This window comes from Urocitellus parryii, unplaced genomic scaffold, assembly GCF_045843805.1.
Source record: "Urocitellus parryii isolate mUroPar1 unplaced genomic scaffold, mUroPar1.hap1 Scaffold_108, whole genome shotgun sequence".
Taxonomy (NCBI): Eukaryota; Metazoa; Chordata; class Mammalia; order Rodentia; family Sciuridae; genus Urocitellus; species Urocitellus parryii.
Window position 1 is genome coordinate 361,788 of NW_027551840.1, and position 18,865 is coordinate 380,652.

General features: G+C 38.4%; 1 protein-coding gene across 1 annotated transcript in view; it reads right to left on the reverse strand.

Moving 5' to 3' along the window:
• Window positions 1-18,865, reverse strand: part of LOC144251566 (contactin-associated protein-like 3) — a 130,488-nt gene that overhangs the window by 14,070 nt on the left and 97,553 nt on the right. Inside the window, 6 exon segments of the mRNA XM_077794414.1 lie at window positions 5,026-5,027; window positions 7,171-7,319; window positions 7,321-7,408; window positions 9,785-10,003; window positions 10,677-10,847; window positions 17,397-17,524. Coding sequence (XP_077650540.1) covers window positions 5,026-5,027; window positions 7,171-7,319; window positions 7,321-7,408; window positions 9,785-10,003; window positions 10,677-10,847; window positions 17,397-17,524 — 757 coding nt within the window.

The following is an 18,865-nucleotide window of genomic DNA, read 5'->3' on the forward strand; positions in this document are numbered from 1 at the left end:
GCTGTCGCCTAGGCCTGCTACTTTGGAGCTCTTGAAGGACTCCTCGAGAGTTCCCATTGGTTGGGGAAGTGCAGTAGGAGGGAATTCCGGAGGAGGGATTTCCTGTTGGTGTAGTGTGTGCTGGGAGAAGGCCTCGTGCGTGGCATTCGCTGGAGGTTTGGAAATAAAGCTTGTTCCTGCTTGAGTGGCTCGTGATTTGTGCCCAGCCAGACTATGGCAATGAGTAGAGCAGACTTTGAATATTTCCACCAGAGGAAAAATTATAATATCTGAGGTGACTGACATTCCAATGAATCTGGTTTATCATTACATATTATATATATGTATGCAAGTGCCACGCTGTATCCCATACACACGTCCAATTGTAATGTGCCTCTGTGCGTGTGTGTGTATGTGTGTGTGTGTGTGTAATTACAGCCATCCTAGATGTGAAGTCATATCTCTTTGTGGCTTTGATTGGCATTTCTCTAACAGCTAATGTTGTCAAGCATCATCTCACGGGTTAATTGGCCATCTCTATATATTTTCTGAAGAAATATTCACAAATTCTGCCCATTGTTTGATTAGGTTATTTGTCCTTTGGATTAAGTTATTGGAGTTTTTATATAATTTGGATACCAGACCTTATAAGATAAACAACTTGCAAACATTTTCTTTTCTTCCATGATTTGGATTATATATATGACTATATCATGTGCAAATACACTTTCTGATTGAGCCATGTGAATCAGAGATGTTTTTAATTTTGAAGTCCCGGTCCTTTCTTTCTCCCACGTTTTAGGAATCCTACTGTTTAATCTTTCACATCAAGGTGTACGACACACTCAAGGTACATTCTCTGTATTGTGAGACTGAGGTCCATTCTCACTTTTCTGCTGTGTATGTGAATACCCAGTTGTCCCAGGGACCCTTCTTTCCCCACTGAACTTCCTTAGCACTCTGAAATCCACTGACCACAGACATGAACGTATAACTCTGAACTCTGATCTATATGGCTAGTCTCAGGCCAGCTAACTCGCTGTTTTGCTTATAATACCTCTACAGTAAGATTTGACATCAGAAAGTCTGAATGCACTAAATCTGTGCTTTCTCAATTTTCGGGGGGAGCTATTTTGAGTCCCTTTCATTTCCATATGAATTTTACCATTGACTTGTCAATTTCTAGAAAGGATCTGGCTGTGATTTTGATAGAAATTGTATCAAAAGGTAAAAGTAACACTTCCTATATTTGCACATGACTTAAGTCTTTTTTTTTTAACATAGAAAATCCTGAGGGACTTGCTGAAAATAAATCTGTAGATCAATTTAGGGAACATTAAGCCTTATTTATTTTAATTGTTATAATCCATGATTGAAGTATCTCTCTGATTATTTGTCTTTCTTTCAGATTTATGCTTTTACAGCGTACATCTTCCATTTCTTACTGCTACATATCTTGCTTTTTTGATACTATTATAAGTGAAATTGTTTTTTATTGATTTTATTTTCAGATGGTTCATAGCCTGTACACAGAAATGCAGTTGATTTTATATATTGATCTTTTATCCTGAAGCTTTTATCAACTTTTTTTGGTAATAGTAGAATAGCTGTTAGTAACAGAAAACAGGATTTTCCATGTAAAAATGACTATATCATGTGCATATATAGGAAGTGTTTCTTGTTCCCTCCAAATCTGGAAGTATTTTACTTCACTATTGGCATAGCTGGAACCTCTAGAACAACATGGAAGAGAAGTTGTGAGAGTACTCATATTTCTTTCTTGTTCCTGACCTTATGGAAAAACATTCCCTCTTTCATAACTGAAATGATTTTGGCTGTGGGGTTTTCACCAGGCCACTGGTTAGGCTCAGAGAACTCGTCTGTTACTAATTTCTTCATTTTTTAAAATCATGGAAGTGTGTGGGATGTTGTCAAATTACTTTTCCGCAGAAATTAGATGATTATGTATTCTTGTTCCTTATTCCAAAATGTTATATTGTATTATATTTATTGATTTTCAGCTATTAAAACAACTTTTTTGGATAATTGCTATTTTATCTTGGTGAATGATCAATTTTATGCAATTGGCTTTAGTTTGGCAGTGTTTTCTTGAGGATTTTTGCATCTACATATTTAAGTGAAATTTAAGTATGTAGTTTTCTTTTGAAATCTTTGGTTTTGGTATCAGGAAAATATTGACCTTACACAATGAGTTGGGAAACACACACACACACACACACACACACACTCTCTCTCTCTCTCTCTCTCTCTCTCTCTCTCTCTCTCTCTCCCTCTCTCTCTCATTTGGCAAAAATTCGAATAACAAATAGTACTTTTTATTTAAAAATTTCATAGACATTACCAGTGAAACCATACAGACCCAGGTTTTATCTTATGTGATTGTTTTAAAATAACGAATTTTCTTCATCACTATAAGCCTATTCATATTTTCTCTATTCTTGAGTAAATTCGGTAGTGTGTGTTTTTCTAATAATTTGTTTCATCTAAGTTAACTGATTTTTTCACATATGTAGTTGTTCATAATATTCCCTAACAATCCAGGTTACTTCTGTTACTCAGTAGTAATGTCTCTCTTGCCCCTGTCCACTCTAGTGACATTATAACTTAAATTCTAGTAATTTAAATTCTCTCTCTTGTTTTCTCTGTCAGTTTTACTGGGTTTGTTAATTTTGTTAATCTTTTCAAAGAACTAACTTTTGGTTTTGTTCATTTTCTGTTGTTTTTATAATACCTACTTTATGAAATTCACTATAATGTTAATTTTCCTTCTCATTAAATTAGATTTAGTTTTCTCTTCTTTGTCCAGTATCTTCAGATGGAAGGTTAGGTTATTGATTTAAGACTTCTCTTCTTTTTAAAATACAGACAGTTAGAGCTATGAATTTCCCTCTAGACATGGCTTTAGCTGCATCAAATAGGTATTGTTTTTATTCATCTCTTTTTTAATTTCCCTTATGTTTTTCTTCTTTGTCAAACTAGAAGTGTAAAAATTTCTACCTATTTATAATATTCCATGATTTGTTTTTGCTATTGATTTCTAATTTCATTCCATTGTGTTTAGAAGGATATTTTGTATGATTTCAATTAAAATTTAAGTTTACCAAGGCTTGTTTTACAGGTAGCATGTTGTCTATACTGGACAATGTTCCATGAGTGCTTAAGAATAATGTATTCTGCTATTATTGAGTGGAGGATCATTTGATTTGGGTTTTATTTTCCCCCAAGTTTTCTATTTTCCTGATTATCTTTGGCCCAATTAGTCTACCCATTATTTAAAGTAGAACTTTGAACCCTCCAACTGTTATTCCTCATTTGTCTATTTCTTTTTTCAATTCTGTCAGGTATTCTTTATGTATTGTGGTATGATATTATTAACTGAACATATACTTATAATTTTTTATCTCTTTAAACATTATAAAAGGTTCTTATCATTATAAAAGTTCTTTTATCTCTAGTAGCACCTTTTTCTGTAAAGTGTATTTTTTTCTGATATTAGTATATCTCCTCTGGTTTTCTATCCTCCTTCCTTCCATAGGATATCTTTCTCCATGCTTTTATTTTTAACCTATCTTTCAATCTAAACTTTAGATAGCATATCAATAGACCTTTTTTGTTATTGTTACCCATTCTGATAATAATCTGCCTTGTGGTGTATTGTTTATACCAAGAACATTTAATGTTGTTATTGATAGTTAGATTTATATATCTCATTTTATTTTTGATATTTGTGTTTCATTTCATTTCTGTTTTCATTCCACTCTCATTCTGCTTTCTTTTATATTAGCAAATATTTTGTATTATATCATTTTAATTCCTTTCTTATTTCACTATAATTTTGTGGCAAAATATACACATAATTTGCCATTTTAACCCATTTAAAATGTAATTTTTTATGGTTATTACTTAAATCCATGAAATTGAACAATCACCACCAACCTCTACTTTCAAAAATTTTCCTACTCCTGGAGGGGAGGAAAAGGGGAAATACTGAGGGATGATACTGGACAAATCATATTGCTATATTGTATGAATGTACAAATATGTAACAAGAAACCCCACCATTATGTACAAGTATAATGCACCAATAAAACGTATGGGAAAAAAATGTTCCTCATCCCAAGGAGAAACATGTACTCATGAAATAGTAAGTCTGCATTCCTTTCCTTCTCCTACCCTTGTAACCTCTGATTTACTTCTTGTCTATGAATCTGCCTGTTATCAATATTTAGTAAAACTGGGATCTTACATTTGTCAACTTTATGGTTTATTTCACTTAGTACAATGTGATCCATGTTGGATCATGTAATAAAACTTCATGCATTTGTACATTTTTTATTGTAACTGTACAGAAATAGAGTCAAATTTTGCATGTTGATTTTATATTCTGCAATTTTGCTAAGTTCATTTATTGTTTCTAACAGTTTTTCCTTCCTGGATTCTTTAGAGTTTTCTATAATTAAAGCAACATGATCCAAGAATAGAGACAGTTTTTTTCTTTTGAATTTGGATGACCTTTTTCCTTTTCTTGCTTAATTGCTCTGGCTAGAACACCCTGTACTATGAAAAGTATTAGCATATCTGTCATGCTCCTTATCTCAAAAAAGAAACTTTAATCTTGGAGTAGGATGGTGGCTGTAGGTTTCTCAACATGTTGCCTTTATTATATTGAGAAAGTTTTACTCTATTCCTAGTTTATTAAATATTTTATTATCAAGAAAGATTTTCTTTTTTTTCAATGTTTCTTTAACATCAATTGAGATGACCACGTCTTTTTCCTCTTTCATTCTGTTAATCTTGCATAACACATATTGAAATGCTGAACCACTCTTGAAATCCTACACTGTATATCCCAATAGGTTTTGATGTATAATCCTTTTATTGTGCTTCACCATAATTTTCAATTTTCTTTTCTTCAGTGATTGTTCTAGGGCTTACAATGTATATCTTGTAAAAAATCTGCTTTATATTTACACTAATTTAATTCAAGTGTGATATATAAATGGTACTTCCGTATAGTTCTATTACTTCTACCTGTTTTGAGCTACTGTTATACTAAACCCAATATTCCATTGCTTTAATTAGAAACTCTGTGCTCATATAATTAGGATTTTATAAATTTGGTGTCTTTTAAAGCACCTGAGAAAAGAAAAAAGTATGTATTCACATTAACTCTTTGTGTTCCTGAAATCCATGTTACCATCTAGTCTCACTTCCTTCTTCCCTTACAGCTTTCCTCCCACCTGTCTCCTCTGTGCTGTTACTTTCAAATACACATCTCCAGAGCCAACAACAACAACACACACACACACACACACACACACACACACATATTCATTCTCATTATAGTTTTATATAATTTCTTTTTTACATCAGTTAAAAAAAAGTAAGGATAAGAAATATACCACTATACTCTTTTTTATAGCTACCTACAAACTTATGCTGGTGTGTGTAAGTGCACCCAAGTGCACAGGTATAGACTGTCTTACTACCTAGGGTTACATTCTTTCAGCAGGAAGAACACCCTTTGCTATTTAAGACAGGCCTGCCAGCGGTGAGTTCTCCCCTCCCCCACCTTCTCTTTGCAATTTTCTCTTAAATCTGTGAATACCATCATTTTGCTGTCATTTTATTTTTTGCAAGATCATTTTGCTGGGTATAACTTTCTTGAATGACAATTGTTTTATTTGACATTTTTGAGTGTGTTATTTCCCTGATTTGTGGCTTCCAGTGTTTCTGATGAAACATCAGCTGTTCATCTTGGTGTTTGCTTTTACACCAAGGAAAAATGAGCCTTCTTTCTCTATCGTTTTCTAACAAATTTCTTTTTTGACTTCAGCTTTCAACATTTTTTGCTAAGGTGTGACTGGGTATGGATTTTCTTGTGTTTATCCTACCTGGATTTCATAAATGTGTGTGTGTGTGTGTATGTGTGTGTACGTGTGTGTGTGTGTGTGTGTGTGTGTGTGTGTGTGTGTGTGTATTAATGGTTTTCAAAAATTAGGGGATATTTTCAACTATTATTTGAAAAGTAATTTTTTTTCTGATACTTTCCTTCTGACATTCAATTACATATATGTTGGTGTGCTTAATGATGTCTGACGCTTGTCTGATGATCTGTTCGGTTTTTATTTATTCTGTTGTTTAAGATACATAATTTCTATTGACCCACCTTGAAGTTTGCTGACTCTTCTGCTTTTCCAATCTATTGTTGAGTCTCTCTATGAATTTTTCATTTCCATTATTGTACATTATAATGCCAGAATTTCTATTTATTTCTTTTTTAGAAAATTTGTTTCATCTACTGTAATTCTATATTTGATGAGAACTGTCATATTTTCTCTCACTCAAGCATGGTGTCTTTGTCTACTTGGGCTGCTGTAACAAAACACTAGAATCAAGGTGGCTCAAATCATTATTCTTTTCTCACTCTTCTGGAGGTTTTTAAGGTTATCATCAATGTGCCAGAGATGTGGTATGTGCTGCGAGCCCTCTCTGTGGTTGGCCTCTCCATCTCTTCCTATTATAAGGATGTATATATTAGCAGAGGGATCTCCATCCTCACAACCTCATGACCTAAAGCTGGGCCCAGTCTCCACATATCATAATGTTGGTGATGAGGGCTTCAGCATATGAATTGAACATTCCTATGTTCATTCACTCCATAACATATAGTTACTTTTATTTCATTGCACATATTTCTAATAGCATCTGTTTGGTGCTATTGATGACAAGTCAGTATTTAATGTTTAAACATGCATTTCCCCTCCTAGTTAATATATTTGTTTTCTATTTAAGGTAATTTAAAACTTATCCTTACATCACATCAAGTCATTGCAATGAACAACAATGATGCTTGGATGATCTTAAAATCAGAACAACCCAAAGGCAGAGTTTGGAAGATCATTTGGAGCCTTGAACAGAAGACAGGAGTAACACAGAGATTTTCCAAAGAAGGAATCCGGTGAGGATGGATATTCAATTGCACAGTCTCAGGTTTTCAAAATTGGTACCCTCCTAAATTCAGTAGAGGGATGGGGGTCTGAAATGACTCTATTTCTAATAATGGCAAATCTTACCCTGGCTTCACGGTGTCAGATGCCAGAGGTGTCCCTCAGAGGCTGTAGCCCCCCCCCCCACTTTCTCTAAAGTCCCATCCCTGGCCTCACTCACCGTGGGAGCAGAAGGGGCCCTCATAGGCGGAGGCCGAGCAGTCGCAAGCCACCCCTCTGAGCCGTTCTCGACATCTCCCCCCATGGCGACACAAGTGTCCGTGGCTCCTGCAGTGTCCTGCACACCCTGGCTCCACTCCTGGTGTCTGTGGCTCTTTCCTCCAGGTCCAGGGCCATCCCGTTCAGCCGCAGGGATGGAATGCACCCCAGGAAGCCCCTTTGCCTGCTGGCCATCCCACCTACAAGGGAAACACTGCAAATAGAAATGTGCTCCTTGGTATTTTATCTGGGATTTTGTGTCCACATCAAAGTCAGGCCTTAGGGAGAGTGGCAAAAATTGCAAATTGTTGAACATACCGTGAGTATATAAAATTTTAAAAATATAAACTTGTATCAGATATCATGAAACCTCAAAAGACATCGGATAAAACTTCCTTAAACAACATTTAGATGAGATTGGCAAATACTCGTTCTAAAACCATTTCTTTAATTTCACCAAATATAGATCACATCAACCCTATTTTGCTTATGTTTATCAACAGTGATGTAGATTAGAATGGTTCTGGATGGACTTTGAAAACATTTACAAGAATAAAAATAGATGTAGTTAAATTTTGTATGTGGATGATCGCCCCCTACTCCATCCACTCCTTTCTGAGGACCCAGTGGTAAGTCTTTACTGAATAATGTGCACATGCACATTGGATCACATCAACCTTCAACACAAAAGAATCTGCTCAGAGAGGTTGGCAACACTTATGTCAGGATAGACCGTTTCAAAGGTCATAATAACATATTATTAAGAGAGGATTCCAGGAATTACCTGTAAAATGTGGCCTCCACCCAGATACTCTGATTAAGTGGACCTTCAGTGGGGATCCCAATTCTGAATCTTTTCTTTTTCTTTTTCGTTTTCTATTTAAAGGTAATTTAAAACATACCCAGGGGCTCTTTACCTCTGAGCTACATCCCTAGACCTTTTATTTTATTTTATATTTTGAGACAAGCTGGGTCTCACTAAGTTTCTAAGAGTCTTCCTAAGTTGCTGGTCTTGAACTTGTGATCCTCCTGCCCTGGCCTCCAGAGTCACTGGGATTATGGGTGTGCATCACCACACCTGACCCAAATCTGAATTTTTAACCAGCTTCATGGGTGACTGATGATTTCTCCACCACTGTTTTATAAAACTTGCCTTAATAGGAATGTTTATTCTAGGCAAATATTTATGTTGATTTTGTTCCTAGGATTTCCCTTAAATAATCCTCAAAATTGTAAGTAAGAAAATAAAGTTCTTAACTTGACTCCTGCTAAGTTTGTATCTGGAAAATACCCCAAGGGCCCATGTGGCAAAGGCTTGGTCCTCAGCTTGCCACCTGGAGCTCCTTGGGAGGTTTTAAGTCCTTAGGGGTGTGCCCTTAAAAAGGATTGTAGGACCCTCAACTCTTCCTCTTTCACTTTTGCTTCCTGACCATGAACTGAACATTTAGCTCTGCCCCCAGCTCACCACCCCCACCAGAGGCCCAAAAACAATGGGTCCACCTGGTCATGAGTCAAAACCTCAAAAACTAGGGGTCAAAATAACCCTTTTTTTCTTATAAGTTGCTTAATTTGGGTATCTGTTCCAGTAACGAAAAGCTGACTCATGTAGTGATGTCAGGTAGTTTTGTGGTTTCAAGTCCTTCAAAGAAGATTCATCTTGCCCTAATGTAAAAACCACCCATGTTGGAAGTTATATTTTATGGAGTCATAGTACATAAACTCCTGCATGTGTGAAAGTCTCACACACACACACACACACACACACACGGAGATTTACACACATTAGCCTTCAGCGGTATAGTGCTTAGTACCTGGAAGCTGTTTGAATCTTCCTGTAAAGTAGGCTGTGAGATAATTTCTGATTTAGTCCAATTTCTAATTGGAGCCGTTTGCTTATTTGCTTCATCGTGCATAAGAAATAAACAAGTGAGTATGACTACCTCAGTGTGCTTGTTTTTTACATTAGAATGGAATTGTTTGGAAAGGAATATGGCAAAGTAAATTTTTGCCCTTGGGGAAAATAAACAATGATAAAACCATCTATGGGCAAGCCAAAGGAAAGACGTCCATCACCCAGGGCTGACCTCTCTGTACAAACGCACTGCAGGATTAAAGGAGCAAACCTGTGGTCTGTTTTGAAGCAGACAGTGGATGACTTTTGTCCACGGATAAGATAAACTTTCTACTGGAAGTGAAAAGGGAAGAAGTGGGTACAGGTGGCTCATGGTCACACAGGTGGTGTTGATCAGACCTAGTGGTCACAAATGCCAACCATCTGTAAGGAGAGCTGTTCAAGCCTGGGCGTCAGAGACCTCGGGGCTGGATTCCTTTCACTGGTTGTTACTTGACCTCTTTCAGATGCGATGATCTCACCTGGAAACAGGTGATGATAAAACCTACAAAACGAGTTACCTAATAAGAAGCCCAGCACGCTCCGGAACCTACAAGGTTATCAATAAATAGCGCCAACGGTTAGCTGCTGCTTGCATTTGCCACTAAAAGTACTCCCACTGTTGTGACTGTCTGCTGGCGCCCTCTGCGGTCCCACCAAGTTCAGCGGTGGCCATGGGACTCACCAATGAAGAGCTGGCTGTTGAGCTGCAGGCGCACTTGCCCGTCTGCAGGGGCTGGCTGCGTCCTCCTGGGGAGCTGGTCCACCTGCAGGGAGGCTCCCTTGACATTCCTCTCTGCCCTCACGTGGTGCCACCGATTGTCATTAAAGGGAGTGGGTGACCGCACCGTGACCTCACAAGGTCCATTCCCCACATCAAAGGAAAAGGTCACTTCTGTGGGAGCTAAAAATATCATATATGAATATAGCCCAAGTTCATTCCCAGGGGAGTATAGAGTTGAGTCAGGGAATCATGGCGTGCTCTTTACAAAAGGGGACAAAGGTGTCCATGCAGACATGTGACTTGAGTTGGGGAAGGGGGGCAGGAGAAATTTGTATCCTGGAGGATAAAAACAAAACCACACTGATTTTAACATATTCACTTTGAGTTTAATACTTAACGCACTCAGTTCTAGTCAGTAGATATGTACCCCTAGAGAGAATAAGAAACACAATTTGTTTTGTATCTATAAGCAGTTTTACTCAAAAGTGTTTCAAAGTCTCCTCTAATTTTAAAACAAAAGATGCAAATTTTTACAGTCATAAATTAAGCTCTGAGTACATGAAAAAAAATATTTGATCAAATATTTTAGGAAACAATTTTGTGAATTTGGTTTAAAGTTCTGACTCTAGTTGGCAATGGTCCAGGGAAGGCGAAACAGTTTTATGGATTATTGTATACTTTAGCTTCATGGTTTGACCCTTAAAATGATTGACTAAAATTATAGAACTTTTGTGGTTAAAAAATAAATATCATTATAAGGTAAGAATGATACTATTTAAATTTTTGTTTAGTCAGTTTTCAATGCCAAGTAATGGGCATCCTGTGACTTGTCCTGGGGGGGGGGGTCACTCACTCTGCAGCTCTATCCTGATGAAGTCCGTGATGCCCAGGTTCTCCATAAACACACCAGAGAAAACCGTGGTCTTAAAAAAGAACTGCACATCGGCAGTGAGTTCTCCATGGAAACTGGGGAAATGAAGGTATGAGGTCTCGGTGTTGAAGGAAGCCGAATTCCAAAATGACTCTGTTTATGCCAAAAAAAGGAAAAAAAGAAAAACTCATGAATCATTTTTATGCAATTTCTAGAAGCCTTCCCTGCCTCACTGGGTGTTCTCATTCATGCCGTATCATCAGGACATCGCATTCAGCGATTATTTTAAGGGTTAGAATTCTGTGTTGAGAAAAGACGGAGGGTAAGCAACGCAAAAGTGTGACTGATTGTCACACCAGCAACGTGGGCAAGAGATGAGGGAGAAGGTGCCCAGGGAGATGGAAAGACAGGGGTAGGTTGCAGGATCATTTTCAAGTTCAAGTCAACAGAATTCACTGCTAAATTGGATGTAAGTGGAAGAGAGTCTGAGATGATACCAAGGGTTTGGGGAATAATTTTGAAGAAGCAAGTTTGACAGGGATACATTACATTTGAAATCTCTATTCAGCACCAGATGGATTTTTGGAGGCAGCAGTTGGTCTATGACTCAGGAAGCCAGATCATAGAATCTTGCTTTCCATATTTTTTGCAAACTAACAATAAACAAATACAACCCATCATCCTAGTAATGCCCTTCATAGCAAAAACAAAAATCAGAACAAAACAAAAAACTCCTTTTTTTTCCCCTTCTGGTCCAGAATTTAATCCAGGACCACACTTTATATTTATTTCTCAAGCCCCTCTAGTGCCCTTCATTCTAGACTTTTCTTGTCTTTCATGAATACAACTGCTATGGTTTAGATATGAGTCAACCCCCCAAATCTCATGGATGAAACAATGCAAGAATTTTCAGAGGTGAAATGATTGGGTTATGAGAGACTTTAGCTAATCAGTGGATTAATCCATCCATATGGATTAACTGGGTAATCATAAGCTGGTTGGGTGTGTCTCAAAGAGGTAGATCACTAGGGGCGTGGCTTTGAGGTTGATATTTTGTCCCTGGGAAGCAGGGCCTTCTCTCTACTTTCTGATCCCCATTTCCTGACCTTTTTTCCTTCTCCACGCCTTTCTACCATATTGTTCCACTTCATCTCAGACCCAGAGCAATGAAGTGAGCTGTCTGTGGACTGAGACCTCTGAAATGAGCCACAATAAGCTTTTCCTCCTTTACGTAGTTCTTGTCAGGTCTTTTGATCACAATGATGCAAAGCTGACTAAAATAATAACCTCTTATTTTTTTCATATTTTTGGAGCATTTTTCAGTCGATTTGTAAAATGTTTCTCAATTTGGATATATCAGACACTTGTCATTAGCTTAGTCTTGTGCATTTTGTCAAAAACAGCATAGAAAAACAAAAGGAGTAAAGAAAGAGCCTTCAGAATGGGAGAAAATCTGCCAGTTACTCTTCTGTGAGGAGATTGCTAGCTAGGATACATAAAGATCTCAAAAAAACACCCAAAACATAACCCACTCAATAAATGCATAAAAAATATAAATAGACATTTCTCAAAAGAAGAAATACAAATGGCCAACAAATGTATGAGAAAAAATGCTCAACATCCTTAGCAATCAGAGAAATTCAAACCAAAACTACACTGAAACTTTATCTCACCACAGTTAGAATGACACTCATCAAGAATACAAATAATGGTAGCTGCTGGTGAGAACATGTAGGAAAAAGGTATATTCATATCATTGGTAGGTCTGCAAATCAGTATGACCAATTTGGAAAGAAGTATGGAAATTCTTCAAAAGATAGGAATGGAACTATCATATGACCCAGCTAACCTACTCATTGATATTTATCCCAAAGAACTAAAATCAGCACACTGTAGTTACACATGCATACCATGTTTAGAGCAGCCCAATTCACAAGAGTCAAGCTATGAATCAGCCTGGGTGCCCATCAATAGACAAACGGATAAAGAAAATATTATATATATATATATATATATATATATATATACGTATATATTCACAATGGGGTTCTACTCAGCCATAAAAAAGAATGAAATTATGTCATTTGATGGCAAATGAATGAAATGGAGAACATCATGCAAAGTGAAATAATCCAGGCTCAGAAAGTCAGAGGTCAAATGTTTTCTCTCAAATACAGAAATTAGAGATAAAAAGGGAATAAAAATGGGGATCTTATTAAAATAGAAGGGAGACAAGAAGAGAATATGCAGGGGAAAAGGGGAAAATTGGAGATGATGTTGGTCAAATTATGCTATGTATGTGTATGAATATATTGCAATAATTCCATTCACATATAATTACAACTCATGATTAAAAAACAATAAATAAGCACAAAGACCAATGAAGTAGAGGTAGGGGATCAAGGGGAGGGAGGAGGGGAGGTAAAGGAGAAGCACTAGGGATTGAAATGGATCTAGTTAAGTTATATGTATTAATGAATGCCAACATGAACGTCACTATGATGTAAAGCTGTAGTGCATTAATAAGAACATTTTTCTTCAAAAGCAGAGAAGTGATGCTCTGTCCTTGGGAGTGTATCACATCAGGACTTGCACTGTGCTAATGTGTCCCCCTACTTGCCATGTTAACTTTAATTGCTTTCTGCTATGGTATCTGTCATTGCTCCCATATAAAATTAATATTTTTCTCTTTGTGATTTGAAACTATTTGGACATATAATGGCCTTTACATAACCTGGTCCACTTTTCCATCCTGTGGTTTTATAGCGGATTGATGGTCCTTGAATTATGATGATACTGGTGATGTTCCATAATTCCTTGATGGGGTGCTAGTCCTCTGTTAGGAAGGGCTTGTTTCTGGACCTCCTATTTAGTTTTTTTTTTTTTATCCATTTCAAATTTATAGCAGCATCACTCCTGGATCCCTATTGTTGTAAACTGTTTATAGTCTACTACTGTAACTGATTTCAAGGGTTACACTGTCCCAAATCAGGTCAGAGGGAGCCTTCCCAAGACCCTTTGACAAAAGCAGTTGATGGGACACAGTGCAATTTTTTGAGCAATTTTTTTTATATAGCAGGATGATCTAGGCTTATCCTCTATCTTCTCTGTCCCATTTCTGAAATCAGCCATTTTCCCAAGGAGTGGTGGTTTCTTTTCATGGAGAAGGATAGAAATGACATTCAGAAGTCAAGATATTAAGTCACATGCTTATATCTCTTTGCTACTAAGGTGCCATGACTTCAAGGCCCTCTCAGTAGTCAGCTGCAGGAACGGGTGTATGGGCACATGCACTACAGCACACACACACACAACACACATCTTTTTGTGTATTTCATATTATCTACTGTGCATATGTTAAAACCCTTGAGTTCATGCTGGTAACCTTCTTTTCTAGTCGAGTACCTAGGGTACTATAATTTTCTCTTCCTTCTTTCCATATGGGTGACCCCATTCTCAGTGGGGTCACTGAGAAATACCTGGTTTTGTAATCCTCAGTGGATTTTCATGTTTCACGTTTCCCTTTCCCCATGGCCTGGGCACAGTAGGGCCCACCATTTTGGGCTGCTTAAGCGAAGCTAAAAGAACCAACTGAAACTCTTTTAAAGAAAGTAGAGATGAAGAGAAAGAAAGGGAAAGAGAGGAAGGAGGAATTGGGGTAGGGGGTGTCAGCCCTATTTTTTATTTTATTTAGAGACAGGGTCTCACTGAGTTGCTTAGCATCTCACTTTTGCTGAGGCTGGCTTTGAACTTGCAATCCTCCTGCCTCAGCCTCCCGAGCCACTAGGATTACAGATGTGTGCAGCTGAAGAAGGAATTTTTGAAGAAAGAATTATTATTATTATTATTATTATTATTATTATTATTATTAGTTGTTTAAAACATTACAAAGCTCTTGACATATCATATTTCATACATTTGATTCAAGTGGGTTATGAACTCCCATTTTTACACCGTATACAGATTGCAGAATCACATTGGTTACACATCCATGTTTTTACATATTATTTTGAGCACCACCTCACCCTCTGAAGTTTTGTTGAGAAATTGGCATGAAGGAAATGCCCTGAGTCATCTCAGGATTACACCCACATTCGGAGAGAAGTGGAGGGCTGGTATGAGTTGCCAGAGAGCAAATAATCCAGAAGAAAATGTAAGTGCAGAATTCTTATAGACCAGTGCTCCAGGTCAGAACCTCAACAAACAGGAAACATGGCTCCAAATGTGAAGGAGCTAATACTGAAGTGTGAAAAGAACTGGACGCCTGTGGCATCCTGATAAAAGTATAGGATACACATCATGTTGTGTTAGGACCGCAGAACAGGACACTTGTAATTGTTGAAGATAAAGCAGCATAGAGAGCAGTTGATCAGACAAAGTGCAAGAGACCCCTCCTTCACCAACTTGAGACATGGGAAAAAAAATGATAGAATGACAGACCCTAGACCTAAGATCACAGTTCGGAAGGGACAAGAAAGATGCATCAGATTGTGAGGAGCTGGATGCGAAGAAGAATTGAACCACATCATGTATCAATCAATCAAATGGATCAGAGCTGCCCGCTACACACCAACAAGTTAAAAAGCCATCACAAAGTAAGGAAGGGAGGGAGCATGGCACGTGTATGGAGGAATGCTTAGATAAGTGCATTGAAGAGGAGATGGACAGAGATGAAATTAACTGGAGGACACAGGGCATGCATGGAGTAAAGCTGGCACATGTCTCAGATGCAGAGAATCCAGCACATGAAACAGAAGGCATTCAAAGCATAATAAAACCATTCTTCTTAAATAAGAACAAAGTATTGAGATCAAAAAGCACAATGGTTTCAGAAAAATTAATAGAAAATGACAAAGACTGAGGCTTATTCTGGGTGACAAGTGAGATTGAAGGGGGACAGGTCAAGAACTGGGGAGCATCTGAGGTCTCACCCCCACTGCAGCTGGCCACAGTTTCACAGAGCCTGAGAGAAAACACACCTTTCTGGGTTGGAGTCAAAGGGCTTTATTATATATATCACCATGAGATGTATGAGCATCTCGGTGTGAGCATGGTGGCCTGGCTCTGAATCTCACAGAGCCATGTGATTGGTGTAAGATGAGGACAGGAGGGACAGGAGCCAGTGCCCTCCACTCTGGGGACTGGTGAGACATTAGTGGTGATGATGTACTCTCCTGGAACAACTCCGTTTCCCACACATGCACAGAAACTGCCTGGTATTAGGGGACAGCGATGACACACACTCTGACACTCTCAGCAAGGACATGCAGGGATGCTCAGGGTCCACACTGGACGACCTCTCAGCAGCACCCTCCTCATATTAAGGGAGAGAAGTAAAAATTCATACTCCAGATGTCTGCCCAGCAGCATACGATGCTTATGAGTAAAAACACTGGAACTTTCCCCTAGGGAAAGAGGTCTCGATATCGAGTTCATGTACTAGAGCAACAGGGGATCCTCACAGGTTTGAAAGAATTCTGGGACCGTGGAGGCAATGAGCCCTGAGCGGATGAGGAAAACCTTGACCATGGCATTCAACCTTGAATGAAAATCCTGCAGGGAAAACCACAATCTAATACTAGAGCCCATGATGGTGATGTGGTGTGTACAGGGTCTGAGAAAAGAAAGTGGCATTCACTGTTTTTATACTGTTAAAGGTGTCCTGAAAATATAAGGGCAATCAACCAACATTCTCAATTATTCACAAATTTGGGAAAAAGTTTTCTTAAGGACTGTTCCATAAGAAAAACAATAAATGAACAATTAACCAGTCAACCAAATAATATGTTAAAATAAAGATAATTCATTCTCTGTAAACTAATACAGGTGGACCATCCATAATCCAAAAATCTGAAATCTAAAATGTTCCGTATCCAAAAGTTTTTGACGCCACAAGAGGGAAACTCCACGCCTTGTATGACAGGTCACAGTCAAAATGCACGGGCACCAAAAATATTGTATAAAATTACCTTTGGGCTATTTGTATAAGGTTTACATGAAACTCGAGTGTCATTTAGACTCGGGTTCCATCTCCAAGAGATCTCACTACCGAGCAGGCAAACATTCCCAAGTCTGCAAAACACCGCTTTCCAAAACACCTTGGGTCCCGAGCATGTCGGATGAGAGAGATTTCAACGGCTGTTCACTCGTGAAACGTTGATCTCTAGCACAGACGCAGTGCTGTTCCGTCTCTGTGCCCATTATGCTGTGGATTAGAATGTCCCCCAAAGGCCCATGGGTGCCCAGCCTGGGTCACTATTGGGAGGTGGTAGAGTCTTTATGGGTGGGTCTGAGTGGAGGAGGTTAGATCACATGGTGTGTGCCCGTGAAGGGGTACTGGGCCCTGGCCCCTTCCTGTCTCTTTGCTGTGCAGCTGTGGCAAGGTGAACAGCCCCCTCTGACTCTCTCTCCCACCATGATGCCCTGTGCAGCCACAGGTCCAAGCAAAGGGCCAAGTGACCATGGACCCAACCTCCAAAATTGTGACTCAGCATAAACCTTTCTCCCTTTAAGGTTTTCATCTCAGATCTCTGGTCACAGCCATAGAAAGCTGAGGAGCACGAGGCTTTCTGATATCTGCTCTGGTCCCAGCACTACCATGAATTTTCTCTCCGGCCAAAATAAGGGCACTTACTTATTTTTTAAAAAAATAATCAAAGTATGTTATTATAGAAAGAAAGCTTTTCTCCTGCCAGCACTTACTGTCCCCCTGGCAGAACAGAGGTCCCAGAGTATACACAGCTTCAGAGGGTGGTCGGCCCCTGTCCGTCATCACCACTTGAATGACTGGCAGGTACTCCTTCTGGGAAAAGACTGTGATGTCACTGGTCCTGGGAAACCACAAAGGGACCCTTAAGATGACTCCAGTTGACACACACACACACACACACACAGAGTCACCTGTGATCTCTTATTTGAATCTAACGTTTCAGGACTTAATGGAACACTTACAAACATTTTTGGCATTTTGAGAGCACAGAAACTGTTACAAATTGAAATCAAAGTTTCTCTGTAATGATTGTGACTTTGCAGGCCACATAGCCTCTGCAATTGCTCAGCTCAGCCTCAGGCACTATTGATGGGCATGATTGGAGGGTGATGAAAAATTATGGGCACTGAAATTTGAACTTCGTAACAAGTTTGATGTGTCATGAAACACTCTTCCTTCCAACTACTTAAAAATGTAAAACATTTCTTAGTTCATGGGCCAGACAATAACAGGTAAGTGGGCAGATGTGACTCACAGCAGTAGTTTAGCAACTCCTGATCCATTTGCCAATTCCTGAACTCACCGAACACAGAGAATAAAAGGGGCAAATCAAGAAGGGGGGGTCATTTTGCAAGCACGGGATAGTATTTTCACGATAATCAAGCATATAACTGCTCTTTAAAAATTAGTCTCAGGATACTACTCAAGTGATTATCAATCACAGATATAAATAGTTACAGATTTAGATCTTCACAGAATTTTACAATTAACCATTTGAAATCCTTTTATGTTAATAGGGTATTTCTTTCCTCAATAACTTCGTAAATTGTAAAATTAAACCTACAGATCAAAATGAATTAAATAGAATACTTTTATAAGTAATACACAGGTTAATGTATGTGAAAGTTCTGTGAAATGCTGAACCCAGCTATCCAGTGGACAAACATGGATCAGACCCTGAGTGAGGTATTGAGGACACATAGGAAAAATACTGTGTGTGCCCCTGAGTACACAACCCCCTGGGCACTAGGTTCCAACCATAGTTATGGCCATCAACATCTTCCTACGTGTGAGTGACTGAGAAATACAAGCAGGTCTGGAGCAGGTGCTGGGAGGGCCTGGGGTCCTGGTCACAGCTGTGCCACTCCTATTCTCTCTGTCCAAAATAATGGCATTAATTTCTTCTTTTGCAACCTGTTTATGTTTATTTTGTGTCACTCAACTGTGTACGTAATCTGGTTCAGAGACAAAGCACCCTTACTCTGGTTCCTCATCCTGCTCTAGAATCTCTATAGAATCTAATAAATACCCTTGTCCTTAAGTCACTCGTTTCTAAAACCTTCCTTGGCATGGATTTATGGCCAAAGATCAGAATAATTAATATCAAATTATGTAAGTCCTTTCATAGTGGCAAAAATAAAGTTTTCGTAAATTTTTATTAAAGACTTTAGGTATCAAAGCT